Raw genomic sequence first — 26036 nt, 5'->3', positions numbered from 1 at the left:
ACACTAAGATTTTCCAGGCAGTATAAGGGTACAGATATCTTTAAGGGAATTAGTTTCTAGTCTAACCTTGTTTGTGTTGTTGCATTCTCTTCCAGTTTTTCTTACACATTACTTCTTGTCATATTGAATTTTCCATTATGCATTGATCCAAGGTGTAAAAACCTCCAGGGTACCAGCCAGGGAAAAGAAAAAAAAAAAAAAAAAAGGATTGGTCCTGAAGGAGAGTTTATTGAGTGCAAAGCAAAAAGGGTTCCAAAAGCAGGGGATGGGGTGATTGTGTTAACTCTTGGTAGCTGAAATGTCATATCTACCTTTGTCTTGTCATGTCTATCTAAAAATTAAGAAATGAGAAGGTTGTAACAAGGGTGAATATTACCTTTTTTAAAAAGTACTTCATCATTCATTGGACATTGTGATAAAGGAGAGGTGAGGCTTGTAAAGTTTTCATACCTGCATGTTTTATGTTAGAAACAGAGGTTCTTCCAGATGCTTGGTGTAAGACTGTGACATTAACATGTGTATTTCAAGTTAAGAGTGAAGTCAGACTTGTTGCAGAAATTTAGTCTGATCTGGCTATTTATTTTGACAGTGAAGATTGGCTTTATCAATTAAATTATATAACAGACATTTTTCATAAATTAAATGAGCTAAATCTGAAATTTATTTGATCATTGTTTGGTGAAATATATTTAAATCACATCTACAATGTACCATATCCCCCAAAACATTTTTAATAAAATTGACATAAAAATGTGTGAGACAGTACACAGCTTTTCAGCATTCCTTTAGGATATGTGGAAGCCAAAACTTTTGAAGAAGAGCTGAGAAGACTATTGTTAAAGTTATTTTAGCCGTGAAAGATGAAATGTATATATTTAATTATCTGATAACTTAAAGGAGGAAAAAACTTGATTTATAGCCCTTCAATTTCAATATAGAACATTCTTCCTATTATAGTTTTGATAATCTGTATCTTGTGTTCTTTTTTTTTGGGCAGGGGGGCGGCGCACTGCACAGCTCGTGGGTTCTTAGTTCCCCCCGACCAGGGATTGAACCTGGGGCTCTGGCAGTTAAAGTGCTGAGTCCTAACCACTGGACCTCCAGGGAATTCCCTGTAACTTGTATTCTTAAAATCTGCTTCTGTTAGGCACTGCTGTTATATAACCTTGATATCAGAGATATACTGTTTTTTGTCTTTTTGCTTTGCAGTCCATTGCTGATGGTTTTAAAGAGGCAGTTCGTTATGTCCTTCCACGCCTTATGCTGGTGCCAGTATATCATTGTTGGCACTATTTTGAATTATTAAAGGTAAGATGAAAGCTTCCTGAGGCAAAAAAATACTTGCATTTATGAGGCTTAAAACCTTTTTTAAAATCTGATGTTGTTTTCCATACTTTTTATTCATAAAAGTAAAGTATCTTAAATGTCTCCCTTCTTTCCACAGACCATAGAGAAACGCCTATATTTTTTATCTTCATATCATTTCCAAGTGGTAGATAAGAGGAAAATGTATATTTATCATTTGATAATATAAATTCTCAAAGTAATAACATAATAAAAAAGTTGACTTTTTAAAAATTATATTTTGGAGACACACAGCAACAATGGTTTAACTCTTACTTTATATAAGTAATAACTTTTATGTATAGCATTGTTCTAAACTTCCATCTTGCTATAACTTGTCAAGAAAAACGCTTTTAAAGTTGACACTTTTTCCGCATGCAGTATGCAGTGTAATAGCTAGAACCCAAGCAACAAATTAAAAAATAAAATTATGGTAAAACTTGAACTCTTTTTAAAGATCAGTACACATAAAAATATATTGAATTCCTAAAGTTCTAATATGTAGTATAAACTTTATTATGATACATACATAGAGAAAAGTATAAAAACATAAACATGTTTTATAATAAATGTAATGCCTAAACACACCAGAGGGAAACCACTACCCTGACTTTAATGGTAATTACATTTTGCTTTTCTTTACAGTTTAAACACCTATGTGTATGTCACTAGAAATATATGTAGCCTGTTTCTGAACTTTTTAATCAATTGGATCAAATTATATACATTATTTTGTGTCTTTTATCTCCTTTCAAAGTTATATTTGTATGATTCATTGATGTGGTTGTATGTTGTTCTAGTTTAATTTTCTCCCATTGTTTGAATAAACCATGATTTATTTATCCTTTCCTGGTTGAACAACAGTTTTTTGCTATTACTGATAACACTTGCTATGGACATTCTTTTTATATCTCTTGGTACACATGTGCGTGCATTTTGTGTCTCTAGAGTATATACTCGGGGTTGGAATTGCTTGGTCATAGAGTGTGCATATTTTCAGATTTAATAGATGATGTCAAGCAGTTTTCCAAAGTGGGTTTTACAGTTTATACTCCTACCAGAATGCAGGTGATGTCTCTCTTTATGCATATTTTCATATTTTAAAAGTTCTGTCATATGGTATATTTATAATGGTATGTGGTGGTTTTGATTTGTATTTTCTTGATTATTAATGTGCTTGGGTATATGTTTATTGGCCTTTTGGATAACCTTTTATAGGGTTATTCAAGTCTTTTGCAATTGTAAATATCTTCTCTACTGTGACTTGTGTTTGCATTTCATATTTCTGTTTGTTTTTCTTGTTGTTGTGCATTAATTAAAACTGAGTATATTCCATATTTTTTCTAGGAGTTTAGTTTCACTGATGAGATCTGCGTGTGTAGGCTTCGTACGAGTAATACATTAGCAGCCCCAGATGTATATTTAGATTCCTAAAATTTTTTAGAGAATGTTCCTGTCTAATTGGAAGTCCTATCATTAGTCTTAGAGTTGCCTTCTAATATTTGCCAACATTTAAAAATCCCGGCTTGACTGTAATTGAAGCTTATTTTTTTCTCCTATCTGGATGATTGGTTTTTAAAATCTCTGAGATCTGAATCTAAAATCAGACATTGACTATGATGCCCTGACTCATCCTGAGGCCACAGCTACTTTTACTACCAGTTAATTACTGGACTCCAAGTACTCTTAGCCATTGTGACTGGGACTAGTAGTTGGTCAGTTAATTAAAAATAAGGCAAAGAATCATAACAAAGAAGTATGCACATTTTATTTTAATAAATACACAGAAAACCCCTACAAATGAACATTTATATGTATTTATATGCTAATCTGTTGACTTGGTGTAAAACTTTTTCTTTGAGTATGAATCTTGCTTAAGTACAAAAGGTATCTTCTATGATGTCTATTTTCCATTTCTTTTAGATGGTACATAAACTTGAAGATGCTTGTAAAGCAATCTGAGTGCAGATATCTTTTAAGTATTTATAATTTTTCCAGATCTTTTACGATGATCTTCCCTATACCTTTTTCTTTCTTTCTTTCTTTCTTTTCTTACTAGTCATCCATTTTATACACATCAGTGTATACATGTCAATCCCAATCTCCCAATTCATCACACCACCACCACCCAACCCCCCACCTCTTTCCCTCCTTGGTGTCCATACGTTTGTTCTCTGCATCTGTGTCTCTATTTCTGCCCTGCAAACCGATTCATCTGTACCATTTTCTAGGTTCCACATATACGCGTTAATATACGATATTTGTTTTTCTCTTTTTGACTTCGCTCTGTATGACAGACTCTAGATGCATCCACGTCTCTACAAATGACCCAATTTCATTTCTTTTTATGGCTGAGTAATATGCCATTGTATATATGTACCGCATCTTCTTTATCCATTCGTCTGTCGATGGGCATTTAGGTTGCTTCCGTGACCTGGCTATTGTAAATAGTGCTGCAATGAACATTGGGGTGCATGTGTCTTTTTGAATTATGGTTTTCTCTGGGTATATGCCCAGTAGTGGGATTGCTGGGTCATATGGTAATTCTGTTCTTAGTTCTTTAAGAAACCTCCATACTGTTCTCCATAGTGGCTGTATCAATTTACATTCCCACCAACAGTGCAAGAGGGTTCCCTTTTCCCCACACCCTCTCCAGCATTTGCTGTTTGTAGATTTTCTGATGATGCCCATTCTAACAGGTGTGAGGTAATACCTCATTGTAGTTTTGATTTGCATTTCCCTAATAATTAGTGATGTTGAGCAGCTTTTCATGTGCTTCTTGGCCATCTGTATGTCTTCTATGGAGAAATGTCTATTTAGGTCTCCTGCCCATTTTTGGATTGAGTTGTTTGTTTTTTTAATATTGAGCTGCACGAGCTGTTTATATATTTTGGAGATTAATCCTTTGTCTGATGATTCATTTGCAAATATTTTCTCCCATTCTGATGGTTGTCTTTTCGTCTTGTTTATGGTTTCCTTTGCTGTGCAAAAGCTTTTAAGTTTCATTAGGTCCCATTTGTTTATTGTTGTTTTTATTTCCATTACTCTAGGAGGTGGTTCAAAAAAGATCTTGCTGTGATTTATGTCAAAGAGTGTTCTTCCTATGTTTTCCTCTAAGAGTTTTATAGTGCCCAGTCTTACATTTAGGTCTCTAATCCATTTTGAGTTTATTTTTGTGTATGGTGTTAGGGAGTGTTCTCATTTCATTCTTTTACATGTAGCTGCCCAGTTTTCCCAGCACCACTTATTGAAGAGACTGGTTTTTCTCCACTGTATATCCTTGTTGTCATAGATTAGTTGACCATAGGTGCGTGTTTGTGTTTTTTACGTTTTTTTCTCTGTAATTGATTTCTAATCTCACAGTGTTGTGGTCAGAAAAGATGCTTGGTATGATTTCAGTTTTCTTAAATTTACTGAGGCTTGATTTGTGACCCAAGATGTGATCTATCCTCGAGAATGTTCCATGTACACTTGAGAAGAAAGTGTAATCTGCTGTTTTTGGATGGAATGTCCTATAAACATCAATTAAATCTATCTGGTCTATTGTGTCATTTAAAGCTTGTGTTTCCTTATTAATTTTCTGTTTGGATGATCTGTCCTTTGGTGTAAGTGAGGTGTTAAAGTCCCCCACTATTACTGTGTTACTGTCGATTTCCTCTTTTAGAGCTGTTAGCAGTTGCCTTATGTATTGAGGTACTCCTATGTTGGGTGCATATATATTTATAATTGTTATATCTTCTTCTTGGGTTGATCCCTTGATCATTACGTAGTGTTCTTCCTTGTCTCTTGTAACATTCTTTATTTTAAAGTCCATTTTATCTGATATGAGTATTGCTACTCCAGCTTTCTTTTGATTTCCATTTGCATGGAATATCTTTTTCCATCCCCTCACTTTCAGTCTGTATGTGTCCCTAGGTCTGAAGTGGGTCTCTTGTAGACAGCATATATATGGGTGTTGTTTTTGTATCCATTCAGAAAGCCTGTGTCTTTTGGTGTGAGCATTTAATCCATTCACATTAAAGGTAATTATCGATATGTATGTTCCTATTACCATTTTCTTAATTTTGGGGGGTTTGTTTTTGTAGGTCCTTTTCTTCTCTTGTGTTTCCCACTTAGAGAAGTTCCTTTAGCATTTGTTGTAGAGCTGGTTTGGTGGTGCTGAATTCTGTTAGCTTTTGCTTGTCTGTAAAGCTTTTGATTTCTCCATCGAATCTGAATGAGATCCTTGCCTGGTAGAGTAATCTTGGTTGTAGTTTCTTCCCTTTCATCACTTTAAGTATATCATACCACTCCCTTCTAGCTTGTAGAGTTTCTGCTGAGAAATCAGCTGTTAACCTTATGGGAGTTCCCTTGTATGTTATTTGTCATTTTTCCCTTGCTGCTTTCAATAATTTTTCTTTCTCTTTAATTTTTGCCACTTTGATTACTATGTGTCTCGGTGTGTTTCTCCTTGGGTTTATCCTGTATGGGACTCTCTGCGCTTCCTGAACTTGGGTGGCTATTTCCTTTCCCATGTTAGGGAAGTTTTCGACTATAATCTCTTCAGATATTTTCTCGGGTCCTTTCTCTCTCTCTTCTCCTTCTGGGACCCCTATAATGCCAATGTTGTTGCGTTTAATGTTGTCTCAGAGGTCTCTTAGGCTGTCTTCATTTCTTTTCATTCTTTTTTCTTTATCTTTTCCGCAGCAGTGAATTCCACCATTCTGTCTTCCAGGTCACTTATCCGTTCTTCTGCCTCAGTTATTCTGCTATTGATTCCTTCTAGTGCATTTTTCATTTCAGTTATTGTACTGTTCATCTCTGTTTGTTTGTTCTTTAATTCTTCTAGGTCTTTGTTAAACATTTCTTGCATCTTCTCGATCTTTGCCTCCATTCTTTTTCCGAGGTCCTGGATCATCTTCACTATCATTATCCTGAATTCTTTTTCTGGAAGGTTGCTTCTCTCCATTTCATTTAGTTGTTTCTCTGGGGTTTTATCTTGTTCCTTCATCTGGTACATAGCCCTCTGCCTTTTCATCTTGTCTGTCTTTCTGTAAACGTGGATTTTGTTCCGCAGGCTGCAGGATTGTAGTTCTTGCTTCTGCTGTCTGCCCTCTGGTGGATGAGGCTATCTAAGAGGCTTGTGGAAGTTTCCTGATGGGAGGGACTGGGGGATGGTAGAGCTGGCTGTTGCTCTGGTGGGCAGAGCTCAGTAAAACTTTAATCTGCTTGTCTGCTGATGGGTGGGGCTGGTTTCCCTCCCTGTTGGTTGTTTGGCCTGAGGCGACCCAACACTGGAGCCTACCTGGGCTCTTTGGTGGGTCTAATGGTGGACTCTGGGAGGGCTCACGCCAAGGAGTACTTCCCAGAACTTCTGCTGTCAGTGTCCTTGTCCTCACGGTGAGCCACAGCCACCCCCCGCCTCTGCAGGAGACCCTCCAACACTAGCAGGTAGGTCTGGTTCAGTCTCCTATGGGGTCACTGCTCCTTCCCCCGGGTCCCGATGCACACACTACTTTGTGTGTGCCCTCCAAGAGTGGAGTCTCTGTTTCCCCCAGTCCTGCCGAAGTCCTGCAATCAAATCCTGCTAGCCTTCAAAGTCTGATTCTCTAGGAATTCCTCCTCCCGTTGCCAAGCCCCCAGGTTGGGAAGCCTGACATGTGGCTCAGAACCTTTACTCCAGTGGGTGGACTTCTCTGGTATAAGTGTTCTCCAGTTTGTGAGTCACCCACCCAGCAGTTATGGGATTTGATTTTATTGTGATAGCACCCCTCCTACTGTCTCATTGTGGCTTCTCCTTTGTCTTTGGATGTGGGGTATCTTTTTTGGTGAGTTCCAGTGTCTTCCTGTCATGATTGTTCAGCAGTTAGTTGTGATTCCGGTGTTCTCGAAAGAGGGAGTGAGAGCATGTCCTTCTACTCCACCATCTTGAACCAATCTCCCTATACTTTTTTAAAAAGACTTGCTTTAAAATTATTTGATTTGAGTTTTCATATAAATATTTTTTATACTCTTATTTCTTTAACTTATATAGTAATTAAATTACATAATTACAGCATAAGCACAAGTGTCATACATATTTAGAAACATGTACTACTGATTCTTGGTAAATATATGACTCAATTAGTGGGATCAGAAGGACCTAGGTATTCTAGAGAGTGACCCACTTATTTATAGCATTATTGTCCTGTGGGAATCAGTCTGTATGTTATACAGTGGGAATGATCCATAGTCAGAAATACATTCACGTGAGTTGTACATTTAGTGCATTTCTCACACTGTCACATTTTACTTCCAGTCAGTTCAAAGTAGTATAAGTGAAGACACGTTCTTAACATTTTTCATTGCCTAGAGTAAAAAAAATAGAGATATATACATGGTTAAAGGCACTGAAAATTTTGGCATTTCTTTCTCAATTTTTGAGGCTTGGGGTGAGGAGAGTGAGGGTGATGAGTGGAAAGAATACCTGCAAACATCCTTAGATGGTACCCAGCTTAAAGGGCTGTGTTTAAACTTATGCTCCATATTTTAAATTTTTTTTTTTTAATTTATATATTTATGACGTGTTGGGTCTTTATTTCTGTGTGAGGGCTTTCTCTAGTTGCGGCAAGTTGGGGGCACTCTTCATCGCGGTGCGCGGGCCTCTCACTATCGCGGCCTCTCTTGTTGCGGAGCACAGGCTCCAGACATGCTCCATATTTTGTTAGGAGGGCTACACTGGAAATTTCACTTATGTTTCCTTAATTACAGTTTTGTTACATGGGCAATATTAAGGTTGCTAATTAGTCATGTTTTATGAGTTATATCAATTTCCATGTATGTACATATATTTATGTATGTTAATTTATGTATGTATATTAAATTATTATATATGCATAGACACTTATATTACACTTATACTGTTTAAACACAAAGTTTTTAGAATACAATATATCAGGCACTTTGGTTATATGTTAAAATACATCTCAATATGAATTAACTTACTGTTTTCCCAAATAGAAAAGCCTATGAAAAATGTAAGTGAATAATTGAATAGTTCCCAAAATTTTAAATTGCAGAGGAGTGTCTTGAGTGCTATATTGGGAGTGTTGGTGAATAAAGGATGCAATGGTAATGGTATATGACAAAAAAAAAAAAAGAAAAATACATTTAACATCACAATGATGCTGTATACATGCGCGTGCACACACACAAGAAACAAAAAGTTTTTTGAAACACTACTTAGCATTTCATGCAATATATTCATGCACTATATTCTGTTCTATTCTGTTTCTTTCATTTTGAAAAAAAGGATTCGTTCATGTCATAATTCAATAGATTATGACATGCATTTTGAAAAACACAAAATAAGGACTAATTCTAGACAGAAGCAGAGAGGATTATCACATGGTCAGATTAGAAACTACTTTTTACTTTTATATCTGTTCTGACTGTGATACTGTTCCTTTTAATAACATTTTGTTTTTAATTGTGGTAAAGCATAACATGAAATTTACCATCTTAACCATTTTAAGTGTACGGTTCAGTAGAGTTAAGTATATTTCTGTACAGCCAGTGTCGGACACTTGGGTTGCTTCTACTTTTTGGCTATTGTAAATAATACTGCTACAGATATCGGTGAACAAATATGTCCTCGAGACTCTGCTTTCAATTCTTTTGGATGTATACCCAGAAGTGGAATTGCTGGAGCATAGGGTAATTCTATTTTTAATTTTTTGAGGAAGAACTGTACAGTATTTCATAGCAGCTTTATACCATTTTATATTCCCACCAACAGTACACACGTGTTCCAATTTCTCCATATCCTTGCCAGCACTTGTTATTTTCAGTTTTTTTGTTTTTTGATAGTAGCCATCCTAATGGATGTGAGGTGGTAGCTCATTGTGGTTTTGACTTGCATTTCCCTATTAGTGACAGTGAGCATCTTTTCATTTGCTTGTTGGCCATTCGTATATCTTCTTTGGAGTAATGTCTATTCAAGTTTTTTGCCCATTTTTAATTTGGGTTGTTTGTATTTTTGTGGTTGTATTATAGGAGTTCTTTATGTATTCTGAATATTAGTACCTTATCAGATCTGTCATTTGTAAATACTCTCTCATTCTGTTGATTGCCTTTTTGTGATACTGTTTGGGCTCAAGTACTCATCCAAAGGAAATTTCATTTCATGTTGAACTTACTTTGGGATGAGAACCTATAAAAGAAGGCTTGTGGGCTTCCCTGGTAGCGCAGCGGTTGAGAATCTGCCTGCCAATGCAGGGGACACGGGTTCGAGCCCTGGTCTGGGAAGATCCCACATGCCGCGGAGCAACTAGGCCCATGAGCCACGACTACTGAGCCTGCATGTTTGGAGCTTGTGCTCCACAACAAGAGAGGCTGCGACAGTGAGAGGCCCGCGCACCGCGATGAAGAGTGGCCCCCACTTGCCGCAACTAGAGAAAGCCCTCGCGCAGAAACGAAGACCCAATACAGCCAAAAATATAAATTAAAAAAATAAAAATTAAAAAAAAAAAAAAGAAGGCTCGAACCAGTGTGACTTAAGGCTGTCATATTCTTTTGGGAATAGAAAACGCAGTCCTGGAGCAGTTTTAAGCCAGTTTTAATTTGAAATATCTGCCTCAGTCATATACCAAGGGAGATTTATTTGAGGACATAGTATTTAAATATTATTTGAGTTTTATTTCCCAGAATCAGAGTTTATGATAAGCAAGATAGAAAAACAACTACATAATGAGAAATTATGGGATATCATATATAGTTTTCCTGAAATTATTTTACAGTATGTTGTTGGATTATTATTTTTAAAAATCTTTGTTTGCTTGTTTATTTATTTATTTTTGGCTGTGTTGGGTCTTCGTTGCTGCGCGTGGGCTTTCTCTAGATGCGGCGAGCAGGGGCTACTCTTCGTTGCGGTGCGCGGCCTTCTCATTGTGGTGGCTTCTCTTGTTGCGGAGCACCGGCTCTAAGCGCACGGGCTTCAGTAGTTGTGGCTCATGGGCTTAGTTGCTCCGCAGCATGTGGGATCTTCCTGGACCAGGGCACGAACCCAGTGGATTCTTAACCACTGCGCCACCAGGGAAGTCCTAGATTATTATTATTTATAGCAATACTTTAAAGTTCATTTTATAGGTAATACGTTTCTTTTTTTGGCCTTTTCCAATTTAAGCCCCTCTGGGGTTAATCATAAACTACTTTCATTTTCTTTATTTTTCTCAGATAAGTTTTAGATTTTTTCCTTAATATATATTTCAATCCTTATGTAAGAGGAAAAAGAAATAACAAATTCATTTCCTGATTTATAAGTATCTTTATAATATACTTCTTACATTCTAAGAAAAAAATATGTGTTTATCCTTCTGTTACTAAGAACATACTGACTCTCACTTAGGAATTGATTTATTCAAAGCTAAGTAATATTCTTTTACTCTCCAACTCTGATCATTCTCTGGAAATTTAGTAATGGAAAGAATAAAAATTCTCCTCTCAAGAGAACTTAATCCATCTTAATTTAGTTTAAAGCTTAACAGGAAGACCTATTATTAATGACTTTAATGAGGTTCATTGGGAAAGGTAAGCCAATATTTCAATGAGACGATTGAAATTGTTTCTTTAGTAATACTTTTTTTTAACCTTTTACTTTGAAAAACATAGAAAAAAAGTTACAAAAATGGTATAGTGAACTCCCTTCATCTAGATTTGCTAATTGTTAACATTATGTAACAATTACTCTGTCAGTTTCTTTGCATTCCTGTGTGTGCTTATGTGTGTAAATGTATTTATAACATCAAGAACTTGAGATAATGTCTATTGAAAGAAATGTTCTGACTTTTGAAGAAAACGATGAAGAATATTTTACTGCATAATATTTACTCTTTCAGTACTGAAACATCACTCAAGGACATCTAAAGGAAGAAAATACACATTTTAAAAAATCACATAAAGAAAAGTGATAGGTTTTAATGAGCTGAATTTCCCACCAAATTACTAAAATTCTATTTTTATGAAAATCTAGAGAGAAGTTTATTACTATCAAAAGAGAATTGATCACATATATTATTTCACATCTAAACTGAATTCCCAGAATAATGAATTAGAGACAAATTCATAATTTATTATAATTTCCCTTGTTTTAGGCACACATGTCTATAACAGATACAGCATTTTATAGAAATTCAAGAGAAGCATGGTAAGTATTTCAGTGAAGTCTCATAGAGTTAAGAAAAAACTTACGTGAAGTGTAAAATCTTGGGCAGGATACACATATACACAGCTAAGGAGAATAATGATTATCAGGTAAGCAAGGAATATATTCTTCAGTCAAATTCATAAGGTACTACACATTAATGAAAGATCACTTCCACTTTATTACTTAGTTTAAGTATATATTGCAAGGGCATTTATTCTCTTTGACCTCTTTTCCAAAGCACACTTACTTCATTTTATTTCTTAAACTGTGTAATTACCCAGTTTGTTTTTAAGATAGAGGGGATCCCCTTTAACTTGCGTTCACCAGATTTTGTCATAGTTCAGTATTTTGCATAATTGTGTTTTGTGTCATTGGAGAGAGGCAGTGTAGTAGTATGGCAAAAAGCCTGGACCCTGGAGTCAGAGTTCCTGTGTTTGAATATAGACTCTGCCACTCATCTTGGGTGTCTCAGTTTCTTCATCTGTGACATGTGTATAATAATAGTACCTATCTTACAGAGTTGTAACAGACATTAAATAAGCTAATGCATAAAAGAGCATGCAAAGAATAAGAGCTTAATAAATGCTCATTGTCGTTATTTGTCTGAACACTTAACAAAATTATAAGTACTTATACAACAGTCACTCTTTCTGATTACCCTATTGGGTACCTACCGTTTGTGGGTACTGTACTAAAAATGAATAAAATATATCCCCAAGCTTTAAGGAGTTCATGGTTTAGTAAAGAAGATGAACATCAGACAAATAATTACAATATAGTAAGTGCCTAATAGAAGTAGTTCTGTGGGATTACTGAGTCAGGAGTAACTAACCTCTGTCTAGGAAAGTTAGAAAAAAATTTATATGAGTGTTGGGTATGCAGAGGTTTATCCTACTGTTCTGGTGTGTTGGTGTTATTTAATTGGGGGAGCCATAAAAGGCATATGCTGAGGAACTACTACAGATTAAAAGAGACAGTAGAAACATGATAGCTAAGTACACACTGACTGGATCCTGTATTGGGGGGAAATTGTACTAAAGGACAGGATTGGGACATTAACTAAATTGGATATGCACTGTAAATTAGATTACAGAACATTACTAATGTTAAATTTCCTGAAGTTGATCACTATACTGTAAAAGAATTTTTGTTCTAAGACACATTGCTGAAATATCAAAGGAGTAAAGGGGAATAACATTATTTGAGAGTAGTTTGTGATATATTTGAATTTTCCTGATATTCCAAAAAGAATCTCAGAACCATTTAGCAATGGTTCACCTTCCTCAGCAAGGAAATGAGAGGACTGTATCACAAACTACTCTCAGATAGTTCAGGGGGAAAATGCACATACACTCACACACAGAATGATGAAGCCTGTGTGGCAAAGTGTTAAAAACTGGTGACTCAGGGCTTCCCTGGTGGCGCAGTGGTTAAGAGTCCGCCTGCCAATGCAGGGGACATGGGTTTGAGTCCTGGTCCGGGAAGATCCCACAGGCCGTGGAGCAAATAAGCCCGTGTGCCACAACTACTGAGCCTGCGCTCTAGAGCCCGCGTGCCACAACTACTGAGCCCACGTGCTGCAACTACTGAAGCCCGCACGCCTAGAGCCCGTGCTCCACAACAAGAGAAGCGACCGCAATGAGAAGCCCGCGCACTGCAAGGAAGAGTAGCCCCCGCTCGCCATAACTAGAGAAAGCCCGCGCGCAGCAAAGAAGACCCAACGCAGCCAAAAATAAATTTATTAAAAAAAAAAAACTGGTGACTCAAGAGTATACAGCAGTTACTTGTATTATTTTTATAACTTTTCTACAAATATGATATTTCAAAAGAAAAAACTTAAGGGGGGAGAAAAAAGGAAAGAGCTTCATAGGGAGGAGGCATTTGAACTGTATCATAGAGGCTGAATTCACCAGGTAGGTAAGGAGGAGCAGAGGCAGATAGGTAGAAAGCGGTAGCAGTGTGAAAGAGCATGACTTAACTTGCAAGGCAGTTCAGTGTGGTAATTTCCATGTCACTGTAAGAATGCATTCTCTCAAACATCTATAGAGAATTAGCTTGGATATTCATTAGTCTGATGTTTGTTGAATCTCACTGCCAAAAATTCAAGAAACGTTTAGCAAATTATTGGACTACGTTTATGCCAAAGAAAGCCATTGTTTTGTATACTTGTATCACCAAGAAATCATCGTGAAGTTTTGTTTCTCTTTGACAGCCTGTAATTCTTCATGGATATTTAGAAATGACAAGGCCATTTATGTGGAAGAGTTTGATCAGACTTAAGACCAAGTAGACAGTAGAAATTTAGTATCCTCATACACCTAAATTGAAAAGCAGTTCTCATTTTGGTAGAATCTCGTTATTAGTGATAATTTGGAAATTTGGATCAACAAAAGCAATAAGAATAAAAAACCTGTAATTAAGCATTTTATATCATCAGTGTCCATATTTACTAGGGAAGTATTTTAGAGTGGAGCTGAAAAGAATCTTTTTGTAAGAAGTCTTTCAAACAGCAAAATAAGTGATTTGGTAGTAATTTTCACCTTCAGAAGTCAGAACGATCGAGTGCAGATCATTTTTCAAACTTCCTGTGGTTTTTTGTCTCTTTTTCCTTATCTTTTCAATTTTCTGTTTCTTAAATCTAGAGATGAAGGTTTTATTTCTGATGTTAGTCACTTAAATTATTTATATTGCAAATCTTTGATAGCAAGACTTCTATATGTATCTTAAAAAATATCAGATGGCTCTGTGCTCTATATAGAGAATAATTTTTTTTTTTAGAGAATAATTTCTAGACGTATAAATGAAAGTTAATGGATCTAGTACTTAAACAGTATCCATTCAGTTCCTTGCTGAGGAAAGGGAACCATTGCTGAATGGTTTTCAGATTGTTCTTGGAATATAAGGAAAATTTGTCATAAAATTTCTAGTGAGGTAGTTTAAGATCATGAAATACACTTAAATTTTAAAAAATTTTCTGAAGCAATTGTAATTTTTCCATATTCTCATGTATTCTCACATAAATTTGTATTTGTATCTACATAATCTCTGTATAATGCTCCACTTTGAATTCTTCTGTCAAACAAAACACTGATGCATCATCCAATCTGAATTATTTATTATAAGATGAATTTTCTTCCATTTTGAGACTGAGCTATGGGAGAAGTTTTTGGTTAAGTGAAATAAAGCCAGAGTTGTTAGGATTAATAACACAATTTGTAATTATAAATCTTATTTTTAAGATTAGTAAGATAGGATATTAACTCATGGTTTCTTGATGTTTACTAGAATAGTTGAATTTTACGATGTAAAAAATATCAGTTGAATCTTTGTGTGATGCTGTTTGTAGGAAAGTTTATGGTAGATTGAATTGCTAAAGTTAGCATGCTCGATTGTGTTGTATAACAAAGATATGCAAGCTTTTAGAAATCTCTAAAACTTAAGAATTTAGTCATTAGAGAATGTGAAGTAATACGTGTTTATCTTTTCTCTGTTCATAGTTACTCATAAATAAAAGTAACTTGTAAGCTTCATGCTTTGCATATTTTAAACTATTTTGATATATCTGGAAAATGTCCAAATGGTTATCACAGTTGCTTTTTTTTTTTTCTGATTGCAATGGTAGTAATATCTGTGTTATATTTACATATGTAGAAAAAGGGCTGGTTTGAAGGATCAGGAGGTATGCATAATTATATAAAATTATAGTTGTTTTTATTAAGTGTATTTAAAATTCTTTTGAGAGTTCATAATATTTGTTGCTGCTTCCTCTAATTATGAGAAAGGGAAAGAATTGACCAATGCAGGTTTAATTTTTCTTTTTGGTTTTTCTTAGCAATTGAAAGCATGTAGTGAAGAGCATGAAGACAGAGAATGTTTGAACCAAGCTATTACTGCTCTCATGAATCTCCAAGGTAGTATGGACCGAATTTACAAGCAGTATTCACCTAGACGCCGACCTGGGTAATTCCAAACTGTTGAAAATATGAATGCTTATGGAATACTTCTCTTATGTCTGATGTCTGGTTTTCTAAAGAAGTGTTGCTTACAGTGATAGTTGCATTCTTGAAAGTTATAGTTTTGTTTTACATTTTTCTTTTGTCCTTTAGTCTTTTAAAATTGGCATTGTCATATTGTTAAGATATATTTAATAAAATTTTTTAAAGATACCTTCAATAAGTTTTGTATCATTTATATAAGAAATTTAGTGTTATTTTCATTTTAATTCTTATGGCATTAAGAATGATATATAGAGCCTCTACTATTTCTCTTTCACAATAATGAAATTGAGGCATGTATTATTTAGTGGCGAAGTTAGAAGAGAGTAAATGCTGTGTGCAAAATCTAGTGTTTAGTTATTTAATATTTTTGTCACTTGATTTGAGGTAGTTCATACCTAAGGCAATTAAGGTTGCTTAACCATTGAATAAGCTAAATTTATCTGGGTTTTTTTTGTTGTTGTTGCTGTTTTTTTAGGGATCCTGTTTGCCCTTTTTATAATCGTCAATTAAGAAGCAAGCACCTGGCTATTAAAAAAATGAATGAAATTCAGAAAAACATAGATGGATGGGAAGGCAAAGATATTGGACAGTGTTGTAATGAATTTATTATGGAAGGCCCATTGACAAGAATTGGTGCTAAACACGAACGGCATATTTTTCTCTTTGATGGCTTAATGATTAGCTGCAAACCCAATCATAGCCAGTCACGCCTTCCAGGATACAGTAGTGCAGAATACAGATTAAAAGAAAAATTTGTCATGAGGAAAATACAAATATGTGATAAAGAAGATACTTGCGAGTGCAAACATGCTTTTGAATTAGTATCCAAAGATGAAAACAGCATAATATTTGCTGCTAAGTCTGCTGAAGAGAAAAATAATTGGATGGCAGCACTTATTTCTCTTCATTATCGTAGTACTCTAGATCGAATGCTAGATTCAGTATTATTGAAGGAAGAAAATGAACAACCACTTAGATTACCGAGTCCTGAAGTGTATCGTTTTGTGGTAAAAGACTCTGAGGAAAACATTGTTTTTGAAGACAACTTGCAAAGTAGAAGTGGAATCCCCATTATTAAAGGAGGAACTGTGGTGAAATTAATTGAAAGGTTAACATATCACATGTATGCAGGTATGTAAGGAAGGAAGCCCTCCAAAATATGGTACTTTGAATTAAACTGAATAAATTGAATATGCAACCTGTTTTATGCTCTACCTTTTCAGATCCTAATTTTGTTCGCACTTTTCTTACTACGTATCGTTCATTTTGTAAACCACAGGAATTGCTAAGCTTACTGATTGAACGGTAAGAAAAATATTTCACTTATATTTACATTTTTTAAAAAGTTAACTGTTTTGTACCTTGCAAAGTGCTAGGTATCTAGTATGTACTCAGGTAGTTTTTGAACATAATTTATTTGACATTAAATTTGCAGTATTACTATTCTCTTCAAGCAGCATACTTACTGAAATCGCTGTTTATAACAGATCTTTTCAGATCTTAGCAATATTTATAGTGGTAATCAGAGAGACCCATTTTTACAGGATAAAAAAACTATGAATTTTAATGAAATTTTTTCTATGCAATAAAACAGTACTTCGTTGAAAGAGACTTTTTACTTCTGAAACAAACTTTTTATTGTGGAAAAATTTTAAACATAAACAAGAGTAAATAGAATATAATAAACCCCATCTATCAATCATTCAACTTCAATAATTATCAACTCATGTTTCATCTGTTTCCGTACTGACTTGAACACCCTAATTCCAGGATTATTTTGAAGTAAATCCTTGGCAACATATTTCATCTGTAAATATTCCCATTTGGTATTTCTAAAAGATAAGTATCCTTATTAAAAGCATAATACAGTATCATTATTAGACCTGAAAAAATTAAAATTTCCTTATTATGATTAATTTTTTTAAATTAAGTTTTGGATTGACTTTTTTTTTACTGAGTATGTTAGTGGTACTTTAAATACTTTATAGGTTAAATTATAGTATCTGGACTTCAAAATAATTTTTGTTTTACATTTTCAAACTTACTGCCAGAATTTTATCTGGACCTCTATCATTATGTTGTTCCATGAAACTAAGTATAGCAGACTGAGTTAGTGTAATGTGCTATGAAGATTTACTTAGCTGCCTTTCCATGTCCAAAATAAGGAAAGCACATGTTAGACTTCTATTTTAGCTATATTTCCTATGGTTGGGGAAGGTTTTTTTTTTAACTTTGATTTTTTTACCTTTTCCACTTAGTTACGTTTTTTAAATAATATTTAAAGTTCAGTGTGGGACTTCTCTTTGGATTTATATTCATTTATTTTAGGAAATTTACGTTTACTTTCATTTTAATAAAATAAATATTAAGGACAGATTATTAGATAAGGTATCTCTGTTATGTTCTTTAAAGAGGTCATACTCTTTATAGATTCTTTCTTGGATCTTTTCCACTGACCTTTCCTATGTTGGTCAATGCTAGTTATTAAACTTTTTTTTGATAAAAGTAAGAATATAAGTACTTAGTACTATAGGCAAAGGGCAGTTTTTTGTAGTATGTAATACTTTAAGAGAAGTTTATCAGTAATTGCACTTTTCACATAAATGGTAGTAAAGAAGGTTGCTTAGTTAAAATATTTTTTCTGCTGTATTTGAAATCTTTCTCATTTCTGTATGAACAACAAAAAATTTCTCTCATTTTGCTTTTCTTCTTAGATTTGAAATTCCAGAGCCAGAACCTACTGAAGCAGATAAATTGGCAGTAGAGAAAGGCGAGCAGCCAATCAGTGCAGACCTTAAAAGGTTTCGCAAGGAATACGTCCAACCAGTACAACTTAGGTTTGGCCTGAATATTATATTTTTTATGTGCCATTCAATTTTCAATATATAGTTAGCACAAAAATTTTTACCTCTTAATTCAGATGTAGGTATTATTAATTTCATAGCAGTTTAAGTTAAACTTCCAAAGTTCTTTTTATGTGAAGCTACTCTTAATTCCCTGAAGAAATTTAATTATTAAAATATACTGTGTTATATGCATCAGATATCTCTAGCATGTGATATGTTATGCTTACAGACCAGGTTACCTAATAAATAAAAATTATAAAATTTCATATGAATTTTGCCTACTGTCAATCCCCCCTCCCCTTTTTTTCTTCGTTGTCTCATTGTGATCATTTAGTAATTCTGGGCTTTTTTTACCATTTATAATATTTATGAAAGTTCTAGTTCTTTCCGTACTCTTTCCCCACAAGATACATAGACATTTGTTACTTGTCTAAAAACTGTCATTTCAATAATTTCTTTTTTTTCCTGCTTTTTCTTTTTAAAAAAATTTTTACTGAAGTATAGTTGATGTACAGTCTTGTGTTAGTTTCAGGTGTACAACAAAGTGATTCAGTTTTTTATATATATATTTTTTCTTTTTTAGATTCTTTTCCATTATAGGTTATTACAAGATAGTTAGTATAGTTCCCTGTGCCATACAGTAGGTCCTTATTGGTTATCTGTTTAATAATTTCTAAAAATGTATCTGATAATAACATCTGCCGGTTGTTAGGTTACTCTGTGTGCCTAAGTGCTTTATCTTTTTTATCTCGTCCTCACAACACAATTACTATTTCCACTTTGTATAAGAGAAAATTGAAACTTAACAGGATAAAGTAATTTGAGATAGGTCAAATGAGGGGAGTGACAGGAGAGGACCCATATCTGACTTCCTAAGCCAGCGCTTGTTTGTTTCAGTGTTCACTGAGCATTGAAAATTGGAAGCTCTTTTGATTAGGCTTATTTATAGTCCAAGTGAAAACCAAAGTATTATCTACCTTTTTCCATGGGAAAACTGAGATATCTTATTAATTGTATATGATCTAAATATTTTTTCTTTCCCTGTAAGTGTTAAGTTTCCTTGATTAATGTTAATGAATAAATTGACATTTTGAAACTGAATGTATTAACTGCTTATTTTCCAGGATAATTGCCACAAATAAATGCAGTTTTAGAGGAATGATAGTGCTCCCAACTGTATGTCTCTCAGCCAAAACTTTTAATATGTCATTCTTTGTATAAGAAGATGAGATTATTTACCCCTGAACAATAAAGAAGTAATTAATTTTTTTCTACTAGCTGTGATGCATTTGTACTAATCCACACTCAAATTAAGCCCCTTGACATGAGGCACACATTTATGAGGTTGCTATATTAGAGCAGAATATAATATTAGACTCTCAGTCATATATGTTCTTTAAGTATTTATTTCTGAGCATTTTCTGTGTTCTCAGCCCTGTACTTGTAACTATAGTGAATACAGAAATAGCATAGAGGGACTTCCCTGGTGGTGCAGGGGTTAAGACTCCATGCTACCATCGCAGGGGGCACAGGTTCGATCCCTGGTTTGGGAACTAAGATCCTGCATGCTGCGCAGCGCTGCCAAACAAACAAAAAAAAAGCATAGAATATCCTCTTTGCCACTGTGATATTACAGTTTTATTGGGGAAAAGAGATACATGAAACAGTTGTATATTATTCTACTTTAAATGTTCAAGTGTTTAAGTGGCTTAGAAAGATACATCCTCATAAAATTTCAGGAAAATTTAGGGAAAACATTTTGGAAGAGGTAAAATCTGAAATTGCTCCTATATCTGAAAAGGATATGTAGGATTTAGATAGATAGGCAGAAAGGTGATTGTTGGTATTCAGAGTCGTGAGAAATAGTATGAACAAATGCAGGAAGGCAGAAATGAGGGTAGTGTGCAGAGGAAATAGGTAAGGAAAATGACTCAAGAGAAATGAATTGTATTGCAGGTAATATAGTAGATGAGATTAACTACGTGGAATGGGCGGAGTTGTCAGTGGCCTTGAAATCCATGCCAAATTATTAAACTTGGCCTATAAGCATTGAAGGATTTTTAGCAATAATAGTAATTTTTATAATGATAGTAACTTTTTCCAACATTGTATTACAAAATTTTTACATAACGCAAAGGTGATAGAATTTTACAGTGAACCGTACCACCTAGGAATCTACCACCTAGATCTACTGTTAACAGTTTACTATCCTTATTTTATCACAGATCTATGGATTTATCATTCTTCTCTTGGTCCATTAATCATCTAATTTGGGGGACATGTTTCAAAGTACATTTCTCTTTAAATACTTCAGTTTGTATATAATTAACAGTTCAGTATTTGTTTATTCTGTTGTTGTAAAATGTGTATATAATGAAACACACACATCTTGAGTGTACCTTGAATTTTTAACAAATACATCTCTATAATCCACACTCCTGTCAAGGTGTATAAGATGTTACTATCACCCGACAAAGTTCCCTCATGCCCATTCTAATCAATTTTTGTTCTCATTGCCCAAAGCAGCTTTCAATTTCCTATATAGATTACTTTTACCTGTTTTATACTTTCATATAAATGGATTTGTGTATTATATACTCTTTTGTGTCTGACTTCTTTCACTCAACATGCTTTTGAGTATGTTGTTGCTTGTATCAGTGTTTGTTCTATTTTATTGCTGAGATGGTATGCTATTATATGAATATACCACAATTTGTTTATTCACTTTCCCACTGAAGGACACCTGGGTTCTTTTCAGTTTTTGATCATTATGATTAAAGCTGCTATGAAGTTTATAAGTCTTTCGTGAACATACTTTTTCATATATCTTTTGTAAATAACTCAAAGTGGGAGGCTGGGTCAAAGGGTAGGTGTGTGCTTAATTTTAAAAGAAACTGCCAAATCTTTTCCCAAAGTAATTGTACAATATTATACTCTCACTAACAATGTATGAGAGTTCCAGTTGTTCCTTATCCTTACCAGTATTTAGTGATGTCAGTGTTCATACCTTAGCCGAACAGGTGGGGTATAGTGATATCTCTTTATGATTTTAATTAGTATTTTTCCAATGATGCAATGTTGAGAACTTTTTATTGTCTGTTATTGGCTATTCGTATTTATTTGGTCAAGACTATTAAAATCTTCTGCCTATTTTTTATTGAGTTGTTTGTCTTTTCATTATGGAGTTGTAGTAGTGTATTGAGTAGGATTGGATGCCAGTCTTTTGTCAGATAAGTGTTTTACACATATTTTCTCCCCGTCTTTGGATTATCTTACTTTTCTTAATTTTGGTGGTATCTAATGATGAGATATTTTTTTTCTTTTACATGATACAATAATTTTTAAATTACATTGGATTCTGTAGAAACTAGGAAGTAGAAAGGATGGAAGCAGAGTTATTTGAAAACTAGTGTTAGCCTAGAAGCTAACAATTTTGTGATCATTTGAAATACTCTCTAAGCCACTGAGCTAACCAGGCACTTAAGGTTGTTTTATTACACATACCATTAGTAATTTAAAATAGTTTCTTAGTCTGGGAGAAAAACTATTGTCTGACAGTTGCTGGGGTCACGGGCAGTGGGTGGGAAGATAAACTAGAAATATTCATTGAAATAATGAAGGAAAAATGCTAATGTAGTTAATATACACTATCTATTTTTGTGGTGGAGAATGGAATGTTTTATTTGTATAGATTGCTTAAATCTCTATTGCTTAAATCTCTGTAAGTAATTATTTTTGAGGTACTGTAAAACAAAATAGCTCTCTGTCAGAAATATTTTTGTCTTTTGAAATAAAAGAATGTGAACCTACCTGTAAATTACATAGGAATTTGATTGATAGCGCTTGAATTTAGAACCAAATACACTACATCTTAGTTGGTTTTCCATTTTATGTGGAAAATATATCAAATTTTAGGCTTTTAAAAAAATCCTTTTATAATTGAAGAACTTAAAAGTTGCTTTTGTATTGTACAGAGTATGAATTTTCTACATATAAATAAAGAAAAAGTACTTTTCCAGAACATAAATGGATAATTAAGTATAGAAGCCATGATTTTTATGCTTATAAATTTTTTAAAGTATAATTTTTTAATAATAAACAGTTCATATTACTGAAGCACTTAAGGTATTAGTTAAATAGAAATTAGAGACTCTTTTGAGTGTTATATTGGCCCTAGTATATAAAAAAGTATCACCATGGCATTAGAGAAGTGAAAGAAGTATAATTGAATGCTTGGGTTTCACTAAAATGTGTTTCTTTTCATTTTGTTAGGATCTTAAATGTGTTTCGGCACTGGGTTGAACACCATTTTTATGACTTTGAAAGAGACTTGGAGTTGCTTGAAAGACTAGAATCCTTCATTTCAAGTGTAAGAGGTATATTATTTGAAGATTTGATTGAATCTTCTGTCTCATATGAGTTTTTTAAAAAATTTATATGACTTTCAATTTAAGAAGCTAAACTATTTTTCATTTTTAAAAGGCAGAAATAACATTTGGAATAATTTTAATAGACTATATGGAGCTCACATGTGTTTAGAACCACCTGAAGTGTTAAAATCTTGCCTTTTGAAGTTTTTTAGGAGAATCTTTTTTTCTTAAGAAGTCAAAAGTCCTCTTTAGTAAATTTAAGCCCTTTAATGTTATCTCATCTCATGGTTGCCATTCCTTTAAATAATTAAATATTTGTGTAATTTAATCTGTTTTCGTATCCTCCTTAATCTTATTCTTCAGTTTTGAATGGTTAACAGCTTCTTAAGTAATATTTACTTCCCCTGGAAAAGTTTTTGGTGTATTTTTGACACCTGAAAGATAGGAGTTTCCTACCTGAAGTTTCAGAACACAGCCCATGAAATGAAACTCTAGGTGGTGAACATTAAACAAATGTACATATCAAATGTATGCTGTTGAATCAAGAAAATTCATGTTTTCTCTGATAGTATAAGGCATTAATTAAGAATACCGTAATTAAGTCTAGCTTCTTTCATCTCCTACTTGTTCTTTAAGGCAAATTTTACTTTAAATAGAGAATGTGATTCCTTTGTTCCAGTTTTGAGATGTTTAAAACACATTTTTATCATGTGTGCTTTAAAATTGTTTATAGTACTAAGTTAATTTTTAACTTAATGTTCTTAATGAAGACACTAGAGTATATGTGATCTAAGAAGCTTCTAAAATACACACACATATTAGAATAAAGCAAGTAAATGATTTTGTTTAAAGGCCTTTCCTATACAAGTTATACCTCAAGATAACTAAATAGTTGATGAGGGAAAGTTTTTAAAGAAGCATTGCAACTAATAAGTGAAGAAGGAATGATAGAATTAGAATATTACCATTTCTCAACTCCTAGTAACATCATAAAAAGAGAGACGTTATATGCCTCTTATCAGAAATAGTCTTGCAAGTATTCATGTCGAAAGTTTATCCTGGACCAGATCAAATCTGTATGTGTTGATTTACAGAAAATAGAGGGACAGAGAAACATGGCAAATGATACCACAGAGATGGAATTGGCAAAATTCAGACTTGGGAAACTCCACAAGTGATTGAATTTCAACAAATAAATTGCAAGCAAAAATGAGAGATGAAAGGGGAACCTGTAGATGAAAGGAGACTTGACACATACTGACTCAATGCAATATGTAGATCTTGTTCAGATCCTATTTCATACAAACTAACTGTAATAAAACATGAGACAATCAGGGAAATGTGAATACTAACTAGATATTTGATGATATTAAGAAGATATTGTCATTTTTATATGTGATAATTGTATTATGGTGATTTTAAAGTTTTTAACTTTCAGATATACTTAAATATGAATGAAATTATATGATAGATTTGCTTTGAAATAACATAAGGAGTAGAGGGCAGACATGAGTGGGGTTAGATGAAACAAAAAGTGGCTATGAGTTGATAGTTGTTGAAGGTGCATGAAAGTTACAGATTATATGAAGATTTGCAGTTATATCTGTCAAGTAAAGGGCATTTTTGTTTGTGTTCTTTTTCTAGGGAAAGCTATGAAGAAATGGGTAGAGTCAATTGCTAAGATCATCAAGAGGAAGAAACAAGCTCAGGCAAATGGAATAAGCCATAATATTACCTTTGAAAGTCCACCTCCACCAATTGAATGGCATATCAGCAGACTAGGACAGTTTGAAACGTTTGATCTCATGACACTTCATCCAATAGAAATTGCACGTCAGCTGACACTTTTGGAATCTGATCTCTACAGGTAGACAATTAACATTAATTCGCTGCTCTGTTTTCAAGAACTTTGAACAGTTCCATCTATTTTCAGAACATTTTGAAAATTATTCATGTGTGCTTAAAAATACTTCATCCATTCTTGTGGGTTGGGAAGAAAGTTCATAGCACAGTTTTTAACTATAGTCTGTTCTGCAGGTGAAAGTCATAAATTATTGCTCTTCAGGCCTAGATTAGGTCCTAGCAATCCTTCACAAGAGGAGTGGCAGAGAGAAGACTAATGCAGTGCAATAGCAACCACTTTAGACAGTCACCCAGCTCCTATTCCTAATACTTCTCATATTGCTTTAGTTTGAGTTGGTTCAGCTAAGACAGTCAGTATGGATGCTAGGCTCTGGGCAGCTAAGTAAATAGAATATTGAGTGATTGATAAGCTTTCGTCTTTTTTTTTCAAATATGTAATCAAAAATTTTTTTTCAATATGTAATCAGAATTTTAATGTGGGGCTTGACTGGGTTAGGTTTGCAAGGCAAATGAATAACAAAATTCTTAGAGGAGTAAAGATTTCTTCACTTCTTTTAAGGAGTCTCAAATACTTCAGCTATTTGAAGTCAATACTCACTTTAAAGAAAAGTATATTTTTGAAGTAGTGTGATGATGAACCATACTTAAAACTTCTGAACCATTTTCTTTTGTTTATAAGGATCACTAGAAATATGCTTGACTATTTATTTTTATCTGTATCCCATCATTTGTCTTTATATATAAAGCAGTTCCTGCCCCTGTATCCACACAGATCACCCATTTACAACCTAATCTTTTAGCTTCATGGCTTTATCACTTCCAATGTCATTCTTTACTCCAAATCAGACATTTCCTATGGTCATATTCTGAACCTGTCATCACTCCAAATTTTATTCCAGAATTACTAACTCACACATCTCATACCTTCCTAACCACAGTTTTTTCTCTTTTCAACTTGCTTTATCAACTTCTTCCTCTGTCATTTTTTTTTAAACCACTGTCCTTCCCGGTACATTAGCCTCTTTCTGTCCTCTCCTACCTCATAATTTAAGGTTTCTTCTTTCATTTACAACCCAGGCTCCTGTGAAGAGTAGAGGCCTTGCAAAAAAAAAAAAGAGTACAAGCCTTATAGGTAATCGCCACCTGCCAGCCCCAGCCAGAAAATAAACCCCTACCACTATCATTCCATCAAAAACTTTTCTGCATTCAGGAGCCGCTTTTAAAATACAAACACCCTTAACAAGTTATCCTGATTAGCAGCCATTGTTTTTTTTTAAAAACTGGGATTACACAGGGAAAAGCAAGAATATATAAAGTTTAGTGTAAATGGAGAATGTGGGAAGGCACCAGATATAAAACTTTACCTTCTTTAGAATTGGGTTTCTGATTTGCCCTGACTGTGCTGTTCAGAATTTACACACACATCAGAGTTTGTTACCATCTCATTCAGATT

General features: G+C 34.0%; 1 protein-coding gene across 3 annotated transcripts in view; it reads left to right on the top strand.

Moving 5' to 3' along the window:
- SOS2 (SOS Ras/Rho guanine nucleotide exchange factor 2) overlaps window positions 1-26036 on the top strand; it is a 101677-nt gene that overhangs the window by 50570 nt on the left and 25071 nt on the right. For all 3 annotated transcript variants that reach the window (XM_036841501.1, XM_036841499.1, XM_036841500.1), the window contains 7 exons: window positions 1210-1308; window positions 15339-15466; window positions 15980-16635; window positions 16728-16809; window positions 18219-18341; window positions 22623-22726; window positions 24365-24587. In XM_036841501.1, coding sequence (XP_036697396.1) covers window positions 1210-1308; window positions 15339-15466; window positions 15980-16635; window positions 16728-16809; window positions 18219-18341; window positions 22623-22726; window positions 24365-24587 — 1415 coding nt within the window. The remainder of the gene's footprint in view (window positions 1-1209; window positions 1309-15338; window positions 15467-15979; window positions 16636-16727; window positions 16810-18218; window positions 18342-22622; window positions 22727-24364; window positions 24588-26036) is intronic.

Source organism: Balaenoptera musculus, chromosome 2 (genome assembly GCF_009873245.2).
Source record: "Balaenoptera musculus isolate JJ_BM4_2016_0621 chromosome 2, mBalMus1.pri.v3, whole genome shotgun sequence".
NCBI lineage: Eukaryota > Metazoa > Chordata > Mammalia > Artiodactyla > Balaenopteridae > Balaenoptera > Balaenoptera musculus.
Note: the sequence above shows the minus strand (reverse complement) of the source record. Positions and strands in the feature narration are given on the sequence as shown.